The 19,283-nt window shown below is 33.2% G+C and overlaps 1 protein-coding gene across 3 annotated transcripts in view; it reads left to right on the top strand.

Moving 5' to 3' along the window:
* The window catches only part of SLC25A30 (solute carrier family 25 member 30), a 34,890-nt gene extending 16,511 nt beyond the window's left edge, over positions 1-18,379 (top strand). For all 3 annotated transcript variants that reach the window (XM_031958393.1, XM_031958392.1, XM_003765870.4), the window contains 8 exons: positions 540-687; positions 3,600-3,694; positions 5,715-5,800; positions 10,053-10,148; positions 10,887-11,011; positions 12,081-12,219; positions 13,582-13,662; positions 15,884-18,379. In XM_031958393.1, the coding sequence (XP_031814253.1) occupies positions 540-687; positions 3,600-3,694; positions 5,715-5,800; positions 10,053-10,148; positions 10,887-11,011; positions 12,081-12,219; positions 13,582-13,662; positions 15,884-15,925 (812 nt within the window). In that variant the 3' untranslated portion in view covers positions 15,926-18,379. The remainder of the gene's footprint in view (positions 1-539; positions 688-3,599; positions 3,695-5,714; positions 5,801-10,052; positions 10,149-10,886; positions 11,012-12,080; positions 12,220-13,581; positions 13,663-15,883) is intronic.
* The last annotated feature ends 904 nt before the right edge of the window (positions 18,380-19,283 follow it).

Raw genomic sequence — 19,283 nt, 5'->3', positions numbered from 1 at the left:
GTTCATGATTAACTAAATACTACTTCATTATGAGTGAATAGGGTTATACCTTTTTGGTATAGGAAGTTAGAGTTTTGTTTTGTTTTTTAAAAAAATGAGCATTTTATCTGATTTCTCTTGACACTGTATTAATGTGTTTTCTTATACACAAAAATACCAAGGTTTCATTGCTCTTCTTTGTGGGTAGAAGAAACATCATTGTTTTGGATACACAGACACACACATATATATGTATGTGTGTGTGTGTGTATATATATATATATATATATATATATATATATATATATATATATATATAGTATAAATATATGTGTATGCTTTCATATATGTATATATAAAATATATTTTCAGATAAACATATGTGTGTAACACTGATAAATATTTTGCATGATTTTGTTGACTGATTCTGAACACAGGAATATGAAAAAATAAATTATCCTATGTCTGCTATTGTTTGATTCTTATCCTCTTCTTACATAGCCTAAAGTGAAGTTTTAAAAATTAATTCTGTTTCTAATTTCTGTATTTTAAATTTTAAGGTACTTTTCCAATTGATTTAACCAAAACACGTCTCCAGATTCAGGGACAGACAAATGATGCCAAATTCAAGGAAATTCGATATCGAGGAATGTTACATGCATTAGTAAGGATATTCAGAGAAGAAGGACTGAAAGCATTATATTCTGGGTAAATAAAATTTTATTGTGCATTTAATTTTTTAGTAGTAAGGGAAACTTCTAAAATCAATAAAGTTCTTCAAAGTAATGCTTACAGAAAAAATAAAAGTGATTTTTATGATCTTTAAAAATGTGATGACATTCAAGATTTCTCCTCCATATTTTTCATTTCTATCCACTTATTTTTCTGTCATCTGCTGCATTTGGCAGTACTTAATTAATAATGCTTCAAATACAGATATTCCACTGTTTCAAATTGCCCTTATTTACTTATGTTATCCTGATTTAGTGAAAACTTTCTGTAACCAATATAGTATTATATAGTCTATATCATAGTACATGATACTATAATATAATACAAATCCAATAATAACACATAGTCCTATGTCTGATATTTGATCTGATCTGTATAGAGGCAAAACTTTGCCTTTTACATCTGCCTTGCATAAATAAGCTTTAATTGATTATGTTTTTTAGTTCATGTATTTATATGCTTTTACTTTTTTTTTTTTTATTATTTTTTAATTAAATAACTTTTTATTGACAGAACCTATGCCAGGGTAATTTTTTACAACATTATCCCTTGCACTCACTTCTGTTCCGATTTTTCCCCTCCCTCCCTCCACCCTCTCCCCAAAGATGGCAAGCAGTCCTATACATGTTAAATAGATTACAGTAGATCTTGGATACAATATATGTGTGCAGAACCAAACAGTTTTCTTGTTGCTCAGGGAGAATTGGATTTAGAAGGTATAAATAACCTGGGAAGAAGAACAAAAATGCAAGCAGTTTACATTCATTTCCTAGTGTTCTTTCTTTGGGTGTAGCTGCTTCTGTCCATCCTTGATCAATTGAAACTAAGTTAGATATTGTCTTTGTTGAAGAAATCCACTTCCATCAGAATACATCCTCATACAGTATCGCTGTTGAGGTATATAATGATTTCCTGGTTCTGCTCATTTCGCTCGGCATCAGTTCATGTAAGTCTCGCCAATCTTCTCTGTATTCGTCCTGCTGGTCATTTCTTACAGATATGTTTTTACTTTCAAATAGATTTTATTTTATGAGTGTGGTCTATTTAGTTCAGCAGTTCTAAAGCCTGTTAGCCTCAGGACCTTTTTATAGTCTTAAAAATTATTGAGAACCCCAAGGAGTTTTTATGTACCTGAGTTATATCTATTAATATTTACTGTAATAGAAATGAAAATGGATAAAATTTTAAAATATGTATTCATTAGAAACAATAAGCCCATTATATATCATTATAAGTATCATATTTTATTGAATAATACATATTTTCCAAAACAGTATTTTCCAATATAGTAATAAAAGTAAGATTGTTTAATAAACTTTTTGTAAATTTCTTTAATATCTTATTTAATCTATATTGTATTACTTGCTGCTTTAATAAGGGAGGAGATGGGTTAACAGGAGGGAGAAAAAATTTGGGACATGAGGTTTAGCAAGGGTGAATATTGAAAAGAACCTTTGCATATATTTTGAAAATAAAAAGGTATTATTTAAAAAAAAAAAACTCTCATGTCTAACCTAATAGAAGATAGTTGGGTTCACCTATCTGTTTCTGCATTCAGTCTTTTGTGATTTGTTGTTTTGATTGAGGTATATGAAGAAAATTCAACTTAACATATTATGTATTTGGAAAAGGGAAGAGCAATAATTTTACTTATTATTAGGCAAATGATATCTTAATATTATTTTTTAAATAGTTTTGATCTTTTGGACTTCTGAAAGGATCTTTGGGACCCCCAGAGATCCCAGGGATCTAGAACCTTAGATAAGTACAACAGTGATACTTATTCTACCATATGAGTGATGTTTTCACTATATTAACATGGGTAGAGGTTGGGTACTAGATTTAGCATCAGAGGATGTGCATAGGAATCCAAGCTCTTCTGCTAAACTACTGTGATACTTTAGAATGATTTAATCTCTCTGGACCTCAGTTTCCTTATCTTTAAAATGAAAGCATACAATTAGATAATCTCTAAAGTTCCTTTTAGCCCAAAGTCTTTCCAAAGTCTATCCTATCAAATGAATCATGAAAATCAATGACCATATTTCATGATACTTTGCAGACAGAAATGGAAATCCTTTATAATAAATATATTATTTTGTGGTGTAGGAAATGTTCAAGACATATAGCTTCTAGTTAATTAATTATTTTGTTAATTATATTCTGGTATGATTAATAAAATGATTAATTACCCAGAAATTATGTCTCTCAAACTTTTTATACATCACAGTTTTTCATATATCTAATTTTGGCAGCAGTTAATAGAATTATGTGTTTCCCTTATATTTTCACTAATGGTTGAAAGGCTGATTACTAATTTATATTATTGAACTACCACAAATGATGAAAAAAAAGTACCTATTTTCCTAGATGAGTGAAGAAGATGAGATGATTGAACTTAGGCATTAAATTAAGAAATTGGTTAATACAATTTGAGTGTGAAAGACAAGCTTGTTATACATAAGAAAAATAATAATAAGTAGCATTTATATAGAGTTTTAAGGTTAGCAAAATACTTTGCATATTTTATCCTCATAATATCCCTATGAGGAGAAGCTGTTATTATCTCCATTTTACAGATGAGGAAACTATGGCTAACAGAGGTTGTCTTGCCACAATGTCACACAATTAATAACTGTTAGTAGTTGGAAATATAGTCGGGTCTTCCTGATTCCCAAGTCTAGTATTACCAATTTGATACCATGCCCTCATAGGAAAAAGTTCATAACCTCTCAAGTTGAAAAGACCTCAGACATTTTCTAACAGATTCTCTTTAAGATAGGTGCCTGATCTATACATGTGAATTTTTAGGGTAATTGCAGATGATTTTTAATATTTCCTATTGGCATTTCTTCTTTTATATTTCTTTTATACATTTGCTGCACCAGGATTGCCCCTGCAATGTTACGGCAAGCTTCTTATGGAACAATAAAGATAGGCATTTATCAGAGCTTGAAGAGAATGTTTGCTGATCGACCAGAAGGTGAGTGAGGAAATATATATATTTTAAAATTTATTTCCTAGTGGGTAGAAGCCCAGGTGTCTGCCTTCTTGATTTCATTACAGTTTGGTGTATCAGATTATCTTCTATTCATTTCTGGCATTATACTATCAAAAACAACTCTGATTAATATATAAATAAATACTTTATTTTTAAAAGGATATGACATATTTTTCTTTGAGACACAACATGGCTTAATGGTTTAAGGACTGGGTTTCTGTAATTTCTTTGAGCCTCAGTTCCTCATCTATAAAATGAAGACATTGGACTAAAAGTCTTTCAGCTTTATATGTATGATCCTGTGAACAGTGTGTGAGAGTAAACTCTTGTTTACCACGTGTCAAGTCTTGTGCTAAACTCTTCAGAAGGATCTCATTTCGTCCTCCCAATAATCCTGGGAGATTGGTACTATTATTATCTCCATTTTATAATTGAGAAAAGTGAGGCAACACAAGTTAAGCAACTTGTCTAAGTCACATAACTAAGTTTCTGAAGCTGAATTTGAACTCAGTAATCTATTTACTGAATCACATAGCTGCCTAGGCTACCAGGATTTCTTACATACTGAAAAAATTGTCTGGGTACTGCACGAAGTTGTTTTTAGCTTTTTTTTTTTTTTTTTAGCTTTTAATAATATATGCAGGCATTCAAATATGTGAACAAGAGGAGAGAGAGAGAGAGAGACAGACAGACAGACAGACAGAGAGGGAGACAGAGACAGAGACACAGAGAGAGGGAGACAGAGACAGAGAGAGATACAGAGACAGTGAGGGAAAGTTTGAGAAATGAGAGACCGAGACAGGACAAGCAAAATCAAAGCCAGAGCAAACAAGATTAACAAGTTTAAAAGAAAAAAAAACTCCATAGCAATTAAGCAAAAGTATATGAGAAAAGGGATTGTGAGTGGTTGATTGTACTCAGACTCATTCATTTCTGTTATTTGCCAATGAACTGTGGACTTTTATCTGAACAAAGTCATACCAGGTTATCTGCTATTAAATAAACACTTTCCCAGAAACCATTCTTCTAGCTAAAATGCAGCCAGCATTTGAACAACTTTAATAAATGGGAAGAACTTAGGGCATAGAAGAGAAATCTGTGCAGCTGTTTCTAGTTATTTTCCTCATCTGTCTGATGAAAAGCCTGGACAAAATGATCACTGAGATCCTTTCCAGCTTGGAACTTTTATGATTCCATTAACCATTTGTTTCCCCACAGAGCAGCATAGTTTAACAGGCTAATCATGTGTCAAAATTAGAAATTCTGAGTTCTGTGCTATCATTAGAGACAATATAAGCCTCTCTGAAGTAATTGATTTAATTTTCTTTCTTTGCATCCCCATTGTCTAATACAGTGCCTAGCACACTGTAGGTGCTAAATAAACGTTGCTGATTAGTTGGCTCTGTGACTTTATTCTCAGTTCATCTGTAAAATGATAAGAATGATTGTCACAGTTATGTTCAATTCTGTTGACATTGATGATACAAACATGAAACAAGACTCCCTGCCTTTAAGAGTCCTTCTATTAGAAGGAATACTAGCTAGTAGATGATGATGATGATGAAAAAAAATGAGAGCTGTGATTTTATAGGTATAGGGAACTTCAAGATGAAGAAACTCCCTCTGTCAATATAAACACTTCCTCTGCCATTTATAATCTTGGTTGCTTAGAGTAGTATGTTTGCTTAGAGTCTTCCAATCAGTATGTGTCAGAGATGAGACTTAAATCATGCCTTCTTTTTCCAGGGCCAGGTCTCTTTCTACCATACCATGTAGCTTCTGGATAATAACGAGAGCTGACATTTATGTAGCAAAGCACTTTATTTGCATTATTAGCTCATTTGAACTGTAAAATAGCACCTACTTTGATCCCCATTATATAGATAAGGAAACTAAAAGATGAAGAGACCTTCATCTTCGCATAAACCAAGTCACAACTTTCTCAGAGAAAAGCTTATTTAAATCAAAGACAAAATAATGATCTTCTTTTGTTTACTCATAGATGAAACCCTCCTGTTAAATGTCATATGTGGGATTCTTTCTGGTGTTATTTCTTCATCCATTGCCAATCCAACAGATGTTTTGAAAGTAAGTTATTATTTTTATGCAACCCTAAGTACATAAGTATATAAATACAAATACAATATTTAAACTGATAATAAATCATAAAGAAATTTATTTTAAAACAATTCTTTTGACATACATATAATTTTACCATTTGTTAAAGATGAAAGCAAATTTGCATACTAATGAGATGGATGTATTTGTTTGTTTTTACATAAAGAACTAAATCTTGGTAGAATATTTGATACCTTTATTGTTGTCATTTTTTCCACAATCTAAACATTCTGTTATATGACCTCATGTGGGGTCCCTACCCACACTTTAAGAAGCTTTGATCTACATTCCTTCCAAAGGACAAAAAACTTTAATTTATGAGAATTTTAGCAGGACAAACCTATTTTACTATATGCTCATAATAGAAATAATTCACTAGGAGGTTTAACTGCCAAAAGGTATTAACATTAGTAGAGCATCTTCCTTAAAACAAACCAATTGAGAACTTAATTTTTATGGATTTGTTTTTGAACTAGCTAAGTAGTCTTCCTGTTTCCATATTATCTCTTTTTCCCTCAGTCTTTCACATCCCTTCATGACTAATCCCTATACATAGATTTATCATATGATTTCCTTACTTTTAAAACTTTTTTAGGGGTCCCTATTGTCTATTGAATTAAGTTAAAACTCAAACTTGGCCTTCAAGGCTTTACACAATCTGCCTCCAGTCTGTTGTTGAAGGGTATCTTTCCACCTTTATCTCATAATATACTCTACACTTCAGCTCAGCTGGGCTGCTCTTTTTGCCCCTGTACATATTCTGGGATTTCCTGGCTCTCTGCCTTTATTCTTTTTCTGTGGCCTGATTGTGTTTGACTCTGGATACTTCTTTAAAGCCCAACTTAGATGATACCTTTTTTTCTGAATGCTTCCAGAATCCTCTTCACTTAACTCATATAGTCTTTATTTTCCCTATCTACTTATAATGTATAATTTTATATTATAGTTATCTGTGCATATGCCATGTTATCTTACTAATAAATTCTATGAAGGCAGGGTCCGTATCCTATGTAATATTGTAGCTTTTTTTTTTTTTTACCTGAAACTGGATTAAAAAGGGAACTAATTTTCTGAACTCTGTGAGAATTAAGGAGAGCAAATTTTATTTGTTCCCAGTTAATATTACTCTCCCTTTATTTTATTTTATTCATTAGAAATGATGCTGTTGTGTGCTTTGCACAAATCTAAGATGTATATTACATGCTTTTTGAACATCTTTTCCTACTGATAATTCAGAAAATATGGGTTCTAGTCTTGACCTTGACATGGCCCAGCTTTTTAACTTTATGGCAAACCTTAAATCTTTCAGCCCATTTCAAAAGTAATGTGATTTTAAAATCTTGATTTTTATAATTATGGACATTATTTTTCAGTGAATCAGTAGGTCAACAAGTATTCATTAGAAATCTGATATATACCAGATATTGTGTTTGATTCTGGGAATAGAAATGTTTTAAGAAAGCATATTTTCTACCACATATCTGTATTATGTATGTGAAAACTAGGGGTGAATTTTTCTTTTCTCCTTTAAAGTTACTTTCATAAGTACAAATTATAGAGATTTCATAGAAGACAGGGACCATGTTTGGTTAATTTGTCTCATAAAATATATTTGGTAATGGTAAAGAACTGCCATTTGTAAACTAAAAAGAGAAGCAAATTAAGATTTGTCCAATTAATTAAGGGATATTAGCTGTTTTGGAACATAATTTCCTGGCGCAATAATGATATTCAATGTAGTATTTGTTAATCCTGTTTTTGGAGTTTAGAAAGAGACTATTCATTCAATAAAATTTTTGTGCCAGCTATTTACAGTGGATACAACAGATTAATACCTCCTTTGTGAAATTTCTGAACTGAATAAATAAAAAATGCATCTATACAATAGGGACCCTTTATAGTTAAAAACCATAACCACATTAACAGATCATGATGTTGGATATAAATAACAAATCATAAGTATTAAAGGCTCACTTTCAAGGTTCAGTAATTTAAAAAGGAATCAGAAGCCTCCCGGGGCAAAATGATAAAAAGAGATATAAAGTACAAGAGAAATTCAGGAAAGAGAGAACTTGATTCTGCTTGAAATTCTTATAGGAGGATTCATAGTAGAGAGAAAATTTGAGTTATTGAGTCAAAATTGAATAAATGGGGGGCAGATAGGTGGTGCAGTGGATAGAGCACCAGCCCTGAAGTCAGAAGGACCTGAGTTCAAATGTGGTCTCAGACTCTTAATACTTCCTGGCTATGTGACCCCAATTGCCTCAGCAAAAAATAATAATAATAATTGAATAAATGGAAACAAGATTTGGGGAGGGAATTCCACACAGAGAATAGCAGGCTTTGCTGCTATCATAGGAAGTTAAGAAAGTGAAAACTTGAGGCAGATGGTCTTTCTTGAAAACCATAGCTGCTAAGCCTATGTTGGGTACTTTTTGACTTTCAAATAAAAAAACATTTTTAGCTCACTGCAACTACTATTTACTATTTTCCTGGAAAAGTGACTTAAATTTTAACTTTGCTATGTCTTCCCTTTATTTTAATTAAGAAGTTTGGGGAAAAAAAATCTTACTTTTTAAGGATAAAGGCCTTTACTAAAGCTCAAGAGATCAGAGATCTTTTAAAGTTAAGATTATGATGATGATAATTTTCTGTCCAAATTAGGAGCAAATCATTTGTCCCTGAGAAAATCAGGTTAGCCGAGTAGTTCATTCAATTCTATTAATGTTTATCAAGTGCCCATGCTGTGAAAGAAAGAATTCAAGAGAAATCCCTTCTCATTCTTAAAAAAAAATGCCCAAGACTGTATTAAGCAATCTTTATATTGGAACTTTAGCTGTGTGAACTCCCTGCCACCTGATAAGTTCACTGATAAGTTCAAGTGAGGTGATGGTATAAAGGGCATCATGCAGGAGTCCCATGTTTCCTTCTCTGGCACACTTTCCAGGACAGCGGTTTGAAAATAGTAGTGGCTTGGCTCGTAACTAATTCAGGATCTGGACCGAACACCAGCATATGTGAACTCCTGCATTAAGTGCAGTAGGAGCTTAGAGACACAGGATAGTATCTGGGGGGAGTCACAGCTTCCAGAGTTCTGGGCCTGGATTCAGGGAGACCTGACTTCAAATTTGGCACCAGATGTTTGCTATGAGACGCTGTGCAATTCACTTAGCTTTTGTCCCAGTTTCTTCATTTGTAAAATGGGGACAATAACACCACCTACCTTACAGGATTATTGTGAGGATCAAATGAGGTAATTGTAAAACTCAACTGGTACAATGTATTAGTGACCCACATTTCCCACATCTCCTCCAACATTCGTCATTATCTTTTCCTGTTATCTTTGCCAATCTGACAGGTGTAGTGGTATCTCAGAGTTGTCTTAATTTGTATTTCTTTGATCAGTAGTGATTTAGAGCACTTTTTCATATAGTTTAGTTTCTTTGTCTGAAAATTGTCTGTTCATATCCTTTGACCTTTTATCAATTGGAGAATGGCTTGTATTCTTATAAATTTGAGTCAATTTTCTATATATTTTAGAAATGAGGCCTTTATCAGAAACACTAGATATAAACATTTTTCCCTCGTTTTCTGCTTCCCTTCTAATTTTGGCTGCATTCTTTTGATTTGTTCAAAACCTTTTTATTTTAATATTAAATCAAAATTATCCATTTTGAATTCCATGATATTCTCTACTTCTTTTTTGGCTATAAATTCCTTCCTTCTCCACAGGTCTGAGATGTAGACTATCCCTTGTTCTTTTAATCTGTTTAGAGTATCACTCCTTATGTATAAATCATGAACCCATTTTGACTTTATTTTGGTATAGAGTATTGAGATTGGTCAATGTCTACTTTCTGCCATACTATTTTCCAATTTTCCCAGCAATTTTTGTCAAATAGTGAGTCCCAGAAGTTGGAGTCTTTTCATTTATAAAACTCTAGATTACTCTAGTCTTTGACTATTGTGTCTTATGAACTTAATCTATTTCGCTGATTCACTATTTAGTAACAAATGGTTTTGATGACTGCCACTTTATAATACAGTTTTAGGTCTGGTACAGCCTGGGGGGTGGGAGATATTTTTGATGAGAATCTTGGGAAATTATTTATGTTGTACATTCCTTTTCCTAGGACTGATTATTAGTTGATAGTCTTCAGGTGCATTTATTTGGAGGAAAATGCTTGTTTCTTCTAACTTGGATCTTTAAAATAATCCTTAGATAAGAATGCAAGCTCAAAGCAATGTGATTCAAGGAGGAATGATAGGCAACTTCATCAATATTTACCAACAAGAAGGAACAAGAGGACTTTGGAAGGTAAGTATTTAAATTGCATTATATATGATGATGATGATGATACTGATGAAAGGCAGCAATAATTTATGGGTAAAGAGCCAACCTTGGGCTAGGACAACCAGGGCTCACTTCTGACCTCTGACGCATACTGGCTGGGCAAATCACTTAACCTCTCAGTGTTCTAGGTATTTCTCTGAGATGGTAAATAGCAGAGGAAGTTTCTTTATCAGGTAGCTCCTTATACCTGTGAAAACACAAGTCTGGTTCCTACTCCTCTCTCTATCCCTAATAATGATAATAAAAATAATGATATTTTTAATGATACATATATAATATCTAATAATAATAACTCACATTTCTATATCCTTTACAATTTACAAAGTGCTCTCTTTATGATAACACTCTGAGATAGGTTATATTCTATTTATATTTTATCATTAAAACTTTTATTTTTTTATCGCCCCCCCCCCCCAACCCCAGTTCAGTACTGTAGCAAGTACCTGAGCAAGTGTGAGAAAAGGAAAAGTAGCTGTTAAAATGATTCCTTCTCATAGGAATATAAATTCCTATTCTATAAATTCTATAAATTCTGGTGTAGGCTTTCTCTCTTGAAAATTTAGTATCTTTTGGTTTGTCTCTTCTTGGGTTAAAAGATACCAACATTGTTTAGCTCATATGTAATGCTATCTGCAAAATTATGCAGCATATTGGATAAGATTAGCTTTAATGTGCTATATTCTGTTCATTTTTTTTATTCAGGGGGTATCCCTAACTGCTCAGAGAGCCGCCATTGTTGTTGGAGTGGAATTACCAGTCTATGACATCACCAAGAAGCATCTCATTCTGTCTGGCCTGATGGGAGATACTGTCTGTACACACTTTCTGTATGTCCATGTAATGTCTCTTTAAAAATATATTAGCTGGATTTGAGTATTAAATTAAGATTTAATACATCCTTTTTGTTTGTTTGTTTAGTTACTGGGGGCAGACCTGTGATTTCATAGTTGTAGGGAATGCTTCTCTCCAAAGCAGATTATTACTTGCTCTGCAATTTAGAATCTTAATTGCCTGGGGCCCCTGAGAGGTTAAGTGTCTTGCTTATAGTCAAACAGCCAGCATTTAATAAAAGTAGGACTTGAATCCAGATCTTCATGACATGAAGTCTCTTGATACACACTTAAAGAAATGTAATTTGGTCACAATGCAAGGAAGTGTTGTTATAGATACTCAAAATAAAGTGTGTATAAAAGTAATTTTTTTCAGAGTTTTCAAATCACTAATGCATATACTATTAGTTTATCCTTAAAAATTTTAATTGGTATTATAATGAAAAGAGAAATCATACACATATGTAAGAACTTCCAGATGTTTACTGTGTGTCTCTTTTTAAAAGTTTTTCAATTTTGGACAAGATGTTGAGATTTTCAAAACCAATCCCTTCCAATTTCATAGAATGTGTGTGCCCTGGGCTAACTGCAGCATGTAAGACTTCCAACAGATGATTAGATTTTGTTTAAAATGAAAAAGATAGTGATATTTGTTAGGGAAAGAGAATGTGATTAGGAATATTCTTTCATATAGTTGTTAATAATTTGCATTTCTTTTGAGAACTATTTGTTAATATACTTAAAATTCTTATCTCTTGGGGGATGGATTTTAATCTTCTTTATATCTATGATTTTCTTTCATTACCTGTGAGTCGTCTGAATTTTTGTCTGATATTCAAAGTTATAACTCTTGATGGTGAAACCTAAAGAACCTGAATAGACATGATAAATCATAACCTAACCAAAGACACCAAAATCCTGATCATTATCTTCTAGCCCATATCTCCCTCTACAAGTCTAGAAGTCTCCCTCAAGAAATCTAATATGATGAAGGAAGGGCTTATTACCCAATATTTGATAGTGGTATTTAATTCAGATATCAAAAGTTATCTGTTTTTCTTACTAGCTCAAGCTTCACCTGTGGTTTAGCTGGAGCTCTTGCTTCCAATCCTATTGACGTTGTGAGAACACGTATGATGAATCAGCGAGCATTACAAGATGGAGCATGTTCTGGTTACAAAAGCACCCTGGATTGCTTGTTACAGGTAAGGATGAATTTCTAGGAATAAATTTGGAATGTATGCATCCATACTTATCACTGTGAAGGTAGGGTGGGCAGGTGTAGCATTGAAAATTTCTGAAAGGTTTATTTCTGAGATCAAATTGAGAACAAGGCACACTTTAGATTAGCATCTGCTGAAAATTACAGCCCATGAGCCCCCTCTGATGTTTTTGTTTGATCAACCACAATATATGTTTGATAAAAGCAAAGATTATTGCCAGTAAAATCAAACTAAGTGGAGTAATATTTAAAGGTTCTAAGGTAATAGACTTCACAAGTTTTAGTCATTATGGATCATTGTTCTAATTTGTTCTAATCTGTAAAAGTGATAGGAAAGCCAAGTTTATTTTCTTTTTATCCCTATTCTGTTGTAAGTAATGAGTAAATGACTTTATATGAATTGAGTAGAACCCTATTGTGCCTGAAAGTGTAAGTGGAGAAAGGGACAAAATTTCCTTAGAAGATACACTGTAATTCATTTTAATTCAGATTCTCTCCCTTTTTCCTTTTCCACTCTCTTTCCCTCATTGAGAATGTAAGCAATACAATATAGGTTATTATATGTGTAGCCATGCAAAGTATTTCCATAATAGTCATGTTGTGAAATAAAACATAGATTAAAAAAAAATCCCCCCCCTCAAAAAAAAAAAAAAAACCCACAAGAAAAATAAAGTAAAAAAAAAGTACGCCTCAATTTGTACTCAGATACTATCAATTCTTTCTCTGGGTGTAGGCAGCATCTTTCATCATAAACAGACTTGTCTTGAAACATTATATTTCTAAGAACTCTTATGATATATATAGATAATCATCTTACCATATTGTATACAGTACATTTTACTTTGCATCAGCTCAGGGAAGGCTTTCCAGGTTTTTCTGAGAGCATCCTGCTTATCATTTCTTATACCATAATAGTATTCCATTATGATCACATAAATTTATTGGCCATCCCCCAATTGATGGGCATCCCCTCAATTTTCAGTTCTTTCCCCTCAGAAAAGAGCTGAATAACTGTTTTTTTTATAAGACTTCCTTTTTCTTCTAGTCTAAGCCCTTATGTAGCTCAGCAGGGAAATCAGTCACTCAGAAACTACCGAAAGACTGTGGGTTAGACTCAAACTAAGTTTTTTGGAACTTTCTATGAATATAACACTGTGCTGTGGGGTGAATCATTAGTCTTATGTCAGGCTATACATGAAGGATTGGATTTTTCCTAAATGGAAGAGTCGCTAAAAAAAAAATCTTATTAGTTTTCTTTTCACAGTAAATAAATAAGATATATTGTTAATTGAGAATGCTTTTCACCACTTCACAATTTAAATAATGTCTCTTTCTTCCCCAATAGACGTGGAAGAATGAAGGATTTTTTGCTTTGTATAAAGGATTTTGGCCAAATTGGTTGAGACTCGGTCCTTGGAATATTATTGTATCCTTTTCTGTTTCGTCAAGTCTGAAGGTAATTTAAATATAAGAATGCTATTTTTGAAATAATAATGATCATGTTGCTATGAATTATAGTCTTGATATTCAGAACTTATTTTCCTTTGTGATTCTAAAGAACAAATCTGATTTGGTAATCATATTCTTTGGGAGTTGCCTTTAGGTTATGACTTCCTGCATTTTCATACATAAAATAATTGAGTTTGTATATCTTTTTTTCTTTTTTGGAGGAATTTTTAAATGATGTCTCCAAAGACTTTGTTCTTTTGAGACATGAGTAAAGGGCAAAGTGACATAATTATTAGTACCAGACTTTGCATTCATATCAAGCTTATAGAAAACTTAAGTAAGTCTGAAGATGGGATAATAGACAAGCATATCAGATTGGAAATCAGAAAACATTTACAACTTATGTGATCCTGAGCAAGTCATTTTATTTATCTAGTAAAACAAAAAAATGTAGACTAAATAGTTTCTGACCTCTCTTCTGGCTATAAATCTATGTCTTTAATTTTGTACTCACCCATTCACATATAATATGGCACTTCTTTTCTGTCAGAATATCAGAACTCCCATTTTCACACAACTACTAATTTAATTATGTGGCTTACTTAACTGGCTATATATTCTGTCAAACATGAAGCAGGAGTGATTTTTTTTAATTGAATTGATAGATTACCAGATGAATTTTTACCTTAATAACAAGTCTATTAGACATAACTTAATAGAGAGGTTTACCTGAAGTTAACATGCTCAATAATTTACCCATTGACACTATTTCCCACACAAATGTAATAAGTTTAATTCATCCAACATTTATTAATGTACTACCATATGTCAAGCTCTGAAACCAAAAGACCACAGGAAAAAAGTGATTGAGCCTATTTCATTACATTTCATTAGGTATTTTCAACTCAGACATAAGTCAATTTCCACTGCAACCCACAATTAGTCCAATTTATTTATTTTGACAAATTGAATTGGAGATTTCATCAATTTAAAAGTTTATATTTTGGCACTAGATGGGTACTTGGTTCTTGACTTTAGTTTTTGTTGTGATCATCACTTGATTAATGTTATTTTAAAATAGAGTGGGAATGATATTAAAAATCCCTTTGCTTATGATTTTAAGAAACATTTGTATTAGACTGCTTTAAAAAAAAAAATGAACAGTATTTAGAATTTCCATTTCAGACAATGTGAAGCCTGGATGTATTCAAAAATGATATATTAATGGAGGTAATGGTGATACCACATGACAGCTCAATTTTAGCTGATATGTGTTAGAAGTTGAGGATATTTTTTTTTTCTTTTTAATACATTTATTAGCTTTTGGCAGTCATTTTAATAATATTTTATTTCCCTTTTTTTCCTTTTTCCTGCTCCTCTTCTTCAAGACAAGTCAATCTGATATATATATATATATATATATATATATATATACACAATGCATGTACAATCATATTAAACATTTCCACATTAGTCATATTGTGAAAGAAGAATCAGAACAACAGAGAAAAATCAGGAGAAGGAAAAAAAACAACAACAAAAGTGATATTGATATGTTTCAGTTCACATTCAGACTCCATAGTTTTTCTCTGGTTATGAATAGCATTTTCCATCATGAGTAGAAGCTGAGAATGTTATAAGGCTGTTATTCATATTTTCACAGAAGGGAGAAAATAATTGAATACTTCATGTCCAGGACTCAACCCAGACAAAATTGTGAAGTTGGAAAACAAGCTGGTGTTTTATTCTTTTCTGTTAGCCCAAGCCTTTTCCTTCCTCAGTGCCTGTTCCAGTAGCCTGGCCCTCTTCCCCTTATGCTGCCCCACTCCCCTCCAGGGTTTTCAGATGCCAAATTCTCCCTCTCTGAAACTCCTTCATCCTGTATCTCATTACTCAGAAAGTACCATGTCTGTTAACTAATCTCATAAGCTAATTGGCACTAATGTAATATTGAGAAAAGCCAGGAGCCTGCTTCCTCCTAGCATATGGTTTAACTGGGGCTCTTGGGAATTGCTTCCAACACAAGTAGAGTAGGGGATGGCACCAAGGCAGGCCTATGGAAGAGAGATTCTTGGCAGCTTTACCATTTTCTTTGGGCCTCAAATCTAGGACTAGACTAGGTATGTTCACTTTTATGCAATGGGTTACTTTATTGGAGTCAAGAAGGAGTTATTGTTGGCCTTAACTGACTATTGCAGTTCTTTGTGACATATGAACAATTAAAAAAATTGGACTTGTGACAACGAACAGATGGCTTCAGACACCACTCTGACAAGGAGGCTATTTTCAGCAACAGTAATGCTTTCTGCTTTTCAGTGCTTGACTCATCACAAATTTTGAGATGCAGACAGCGGATCAAAAATGTCACCGCAAGAGTGTCCACTTAAATCCCTCAGATGGAACTTACCAATTACCTGAAAGTATAAAGTTTGCAGTCAGAACGTCTCTTCTTACTCTTTCAGTGCTCCTGGATATCACACGTATAAAAGATAGGCTGCAATTTATAGTACTATGTAGGGGGAAGGAAGAAATAAGATAGAATCTCTTCTGTGACAAGATGACTGATATAGCTCAGTTTCTAGCTGGCAGTATCTTATACAATGGCAGGGGATGGGGAAAGGATCTGTGATTTCATTTGTTGTAGATGCTCCCGGCCAAGGAACTTTGGTCTAGCAGGGCAGGTCAGCCACTTCCTTGCAACTTAAAGAGTTGATTGGAGTAGTGACTTGCCTCTGGAAGATTTGAATCCAGATCTTCCCATTTTCCGAGAAGGGTCTTTATCTACTACTCCATACTGTCTCTCATGCAGCTGTATTTTATATAGAGAATGTTAAAGAGCTCTACTGCAGAAGCCCTCTCTAGCTTCTTCCTGGAGTCTCCAGAAACTTGGTTCTTGGACTCCTGGTGACTTTGACTTAGCATCTTTGGAAGAGAGAACCCTGCAAGGAGGATGGTTCTAAGTGATCAGCTTGAGAATAATCAGTGAAAACATTGTATAGAGAGTTTATACCTGAATTTTGTTTTTGTTTTTGTTTTTGTTTTTGTTTTTTTGTATGTGGTTGTTTTTAGATTCATTTTTAAATGAATGTCTTTTAACTTCATATTCACAATGAATGTAAAGCTTTAAGAACTTTGTTTTTGTGGCAAAGTGTTAGCCAATGCTGTCATTTGTTACCACTGTTGCAGCTTCAAAGAAAGTTGCCTTTAATGAGAGCTATTTCACTGTTTGAAGGGGTACTAGATAGAATGTCCAGAAATCTGCATTCTGTGTTGGGCCGTGTCACTAATAATACTGTTTAACTTTTTAGGAAAAGCCTAAAAACCTTCTAGTTCTTCAATTTCCTCATCTCTAAAATGGTTATGAAGTGGCCTACTAATGTACTAAAGGTGAAATGACATCATTCAATCTCTCGAAATCCTTGTGTTGAGAGAGATGATAATGTTTCCTGTTTCTCTAGGCTGAGAGTTTTACAGCAAGCAGTTACTGTATTGGACTTGTTACATTTCAAAAGATGAGTTGTGTTACAATAGGTTGCCTTCCCTGATGGTTTAAGGAATATATTGAGTTGTTTGTTCAGATTTTATGAAGTAGACTTTGATTACCAAAAATAGAAACTAAACCAGGATGGGGGAAAAAAAACCCAAGGCACTCGTTTAAATGACAAAACCCTAAGATAAATAATAAGTTTGTTTAGTGATTTTTCTCCAGGTGGCAGTATAGGATCACTCAGCCGAGCCCATCCAAGCCTTAGATCGCTTGTTAACATTACCAAATCCCATCTCTGTATTTTATTACTTTACCACACATTCCACCAATAGACTATAGTTAAATCAAAAGACAGATTCCTTTTAAATTCAGAGGACTTTTTTCTCCCAGCTAATCACTCAATAATGTTTTCTTTTTTAAATTGCACAAGACACTTTAATATTTTTTAGAAGGTGTATATATTTTCCAAAAGATAGGCAAGTTCATTATTAAAACTATTATAATTTGATGTAGTTATGATCGTCCTATGTATTTGTCCTATTATTTTGTCTTCATACTATTTGCATGCAAAGTTCATGCTATAATGTAACTGAAAGGGTTAGGTTAGATGAATTCTAAGTCCCTTTCTATCTGAAAATTCAGTGGTTTAAATAAAAATACTTTTAAAAAAAAGCCTCATTTTAAAACACATTAAAACCTTTTAAAAGAATGTACCATTTTTAAGGGCTCAGTTATTCACTATCATGAAGCACTTGATTCGACTAGCTTTAGGCCTTAGAATGATCAAGGATCATTTAAGAAGATGCTAGTCAGTGACTGAGGAATTGGGAGGACACACCCTTCTCATATGTTTTAAGGGCACAGCTAAAGCCTTCTTCTACTCCCTACTTTTTGGTATGTTTTTGGAATATGAATAAAATAATTTTATGATTTAAAATTGTTTTCTCTATATCTTCTATAATCAAATTGCTAAAAATGTTTTCTATTATTTGCATGTGGATTCATTTAGCTTTTGTTATTAAAAGTTGCCAGTCACTGTATAGAGAAATGTTTCCTACTTATATTTATTTATGAGTTTGAATTACAGAGCTTTACAAACAATTGTCATTTTCATAAGCTTTTCTGCTTCTAGCTTTTTATTTAAATATTGCTGAGTTGTACAGAGGCCAATTTTTAATAAACTGGAGCAATGCATAAAAATGAAAAAGTCTTTCTTTGTGATCTTTTCAAGCAATTTTATTTAAGTGAAGGAAAAACCCAAAAATCTAGAAATCTAGAGCAAAGTGAGGGTCTGCAAAAGAAGATATGGACATTTCCCTCACACATATAAAGTATTGGAGTCAGCTTTTTTAAAAATTATTTTTTCAATGAACAAAAATTTTCTCTGCTTTCTATACAGCTTGAGGGGAAAAAGAAACAGAAAACTTGGGAGAAGTATGGATAGTCACACAAAATGAATTCCCTTATTAACCATGTTCAAAAATTAATCATACCCCTTAATTCATTACTGCTCTGTTCTCCATTAGGATGATGGGAGGTGGATAGTATGCTTTATCACTGATCCTTTAGAATTATGGTTGGTTTTTGCATTGATGAGATCAACTTTTAAGTGACAGAGTAAGAGAGAACTAATAGAGATGCTTAGTTATTGCTTCTAGAACCTTTCCTCTGCCTCCTCTCATTATAAGACAATTAAGCAACTCAGCAGCGAGCAAGAAGTTTTGGCCAGAATGTGGGTGTCCTGCAGCAGCTCTGGCACTAAGGGTTGGTGTCAGTGCCACGTTTTGACAGGTTGGCTTTGGCTGCCAACTGGTTACTGGGATCATCATCCTGCTGTGAACAAGATAGACCCAGTTTTTGTTGGCAGTGTAATCAGTGGCAGGAGAACAACTTGCTGGGCTACATGGCCGGCAGATTCAGGGATTGAATACTTAGAAGCATTTCATCAGTATTTTTTCTTAGTACTCAGAGAACACATTTTTAAACTGGCAGAGGGGAAACTTACTGGAATTGTACTGCCAGTTCTAGGAGATGAATGAAATGAGCTGTTTGTAGATTTTTGCATCATAGAAAGATTGGTGATGACAGGTGGCCACTGGTGAGATCGCAAA

Source organism: Sarcophilus harrisii, chromosome 3 (genome assembly GCF_902635505.1).
Source record: "Sarcophilus harrisii chromosome 3, mSarHar1.11, whole genome shotgun sequence".
NCBI classification, from domain to species: Eukaryota; Metazoa; Chordata; class Mammalia; order Dasyuromorphia; family Dasyuridae; genus Sarcophilus; species Sarcophilus harrisii.
Note: the sequence above shows the minus strand (reverse complement) of the source record. Positions and strands in the feature narration are given on the sequence as shown.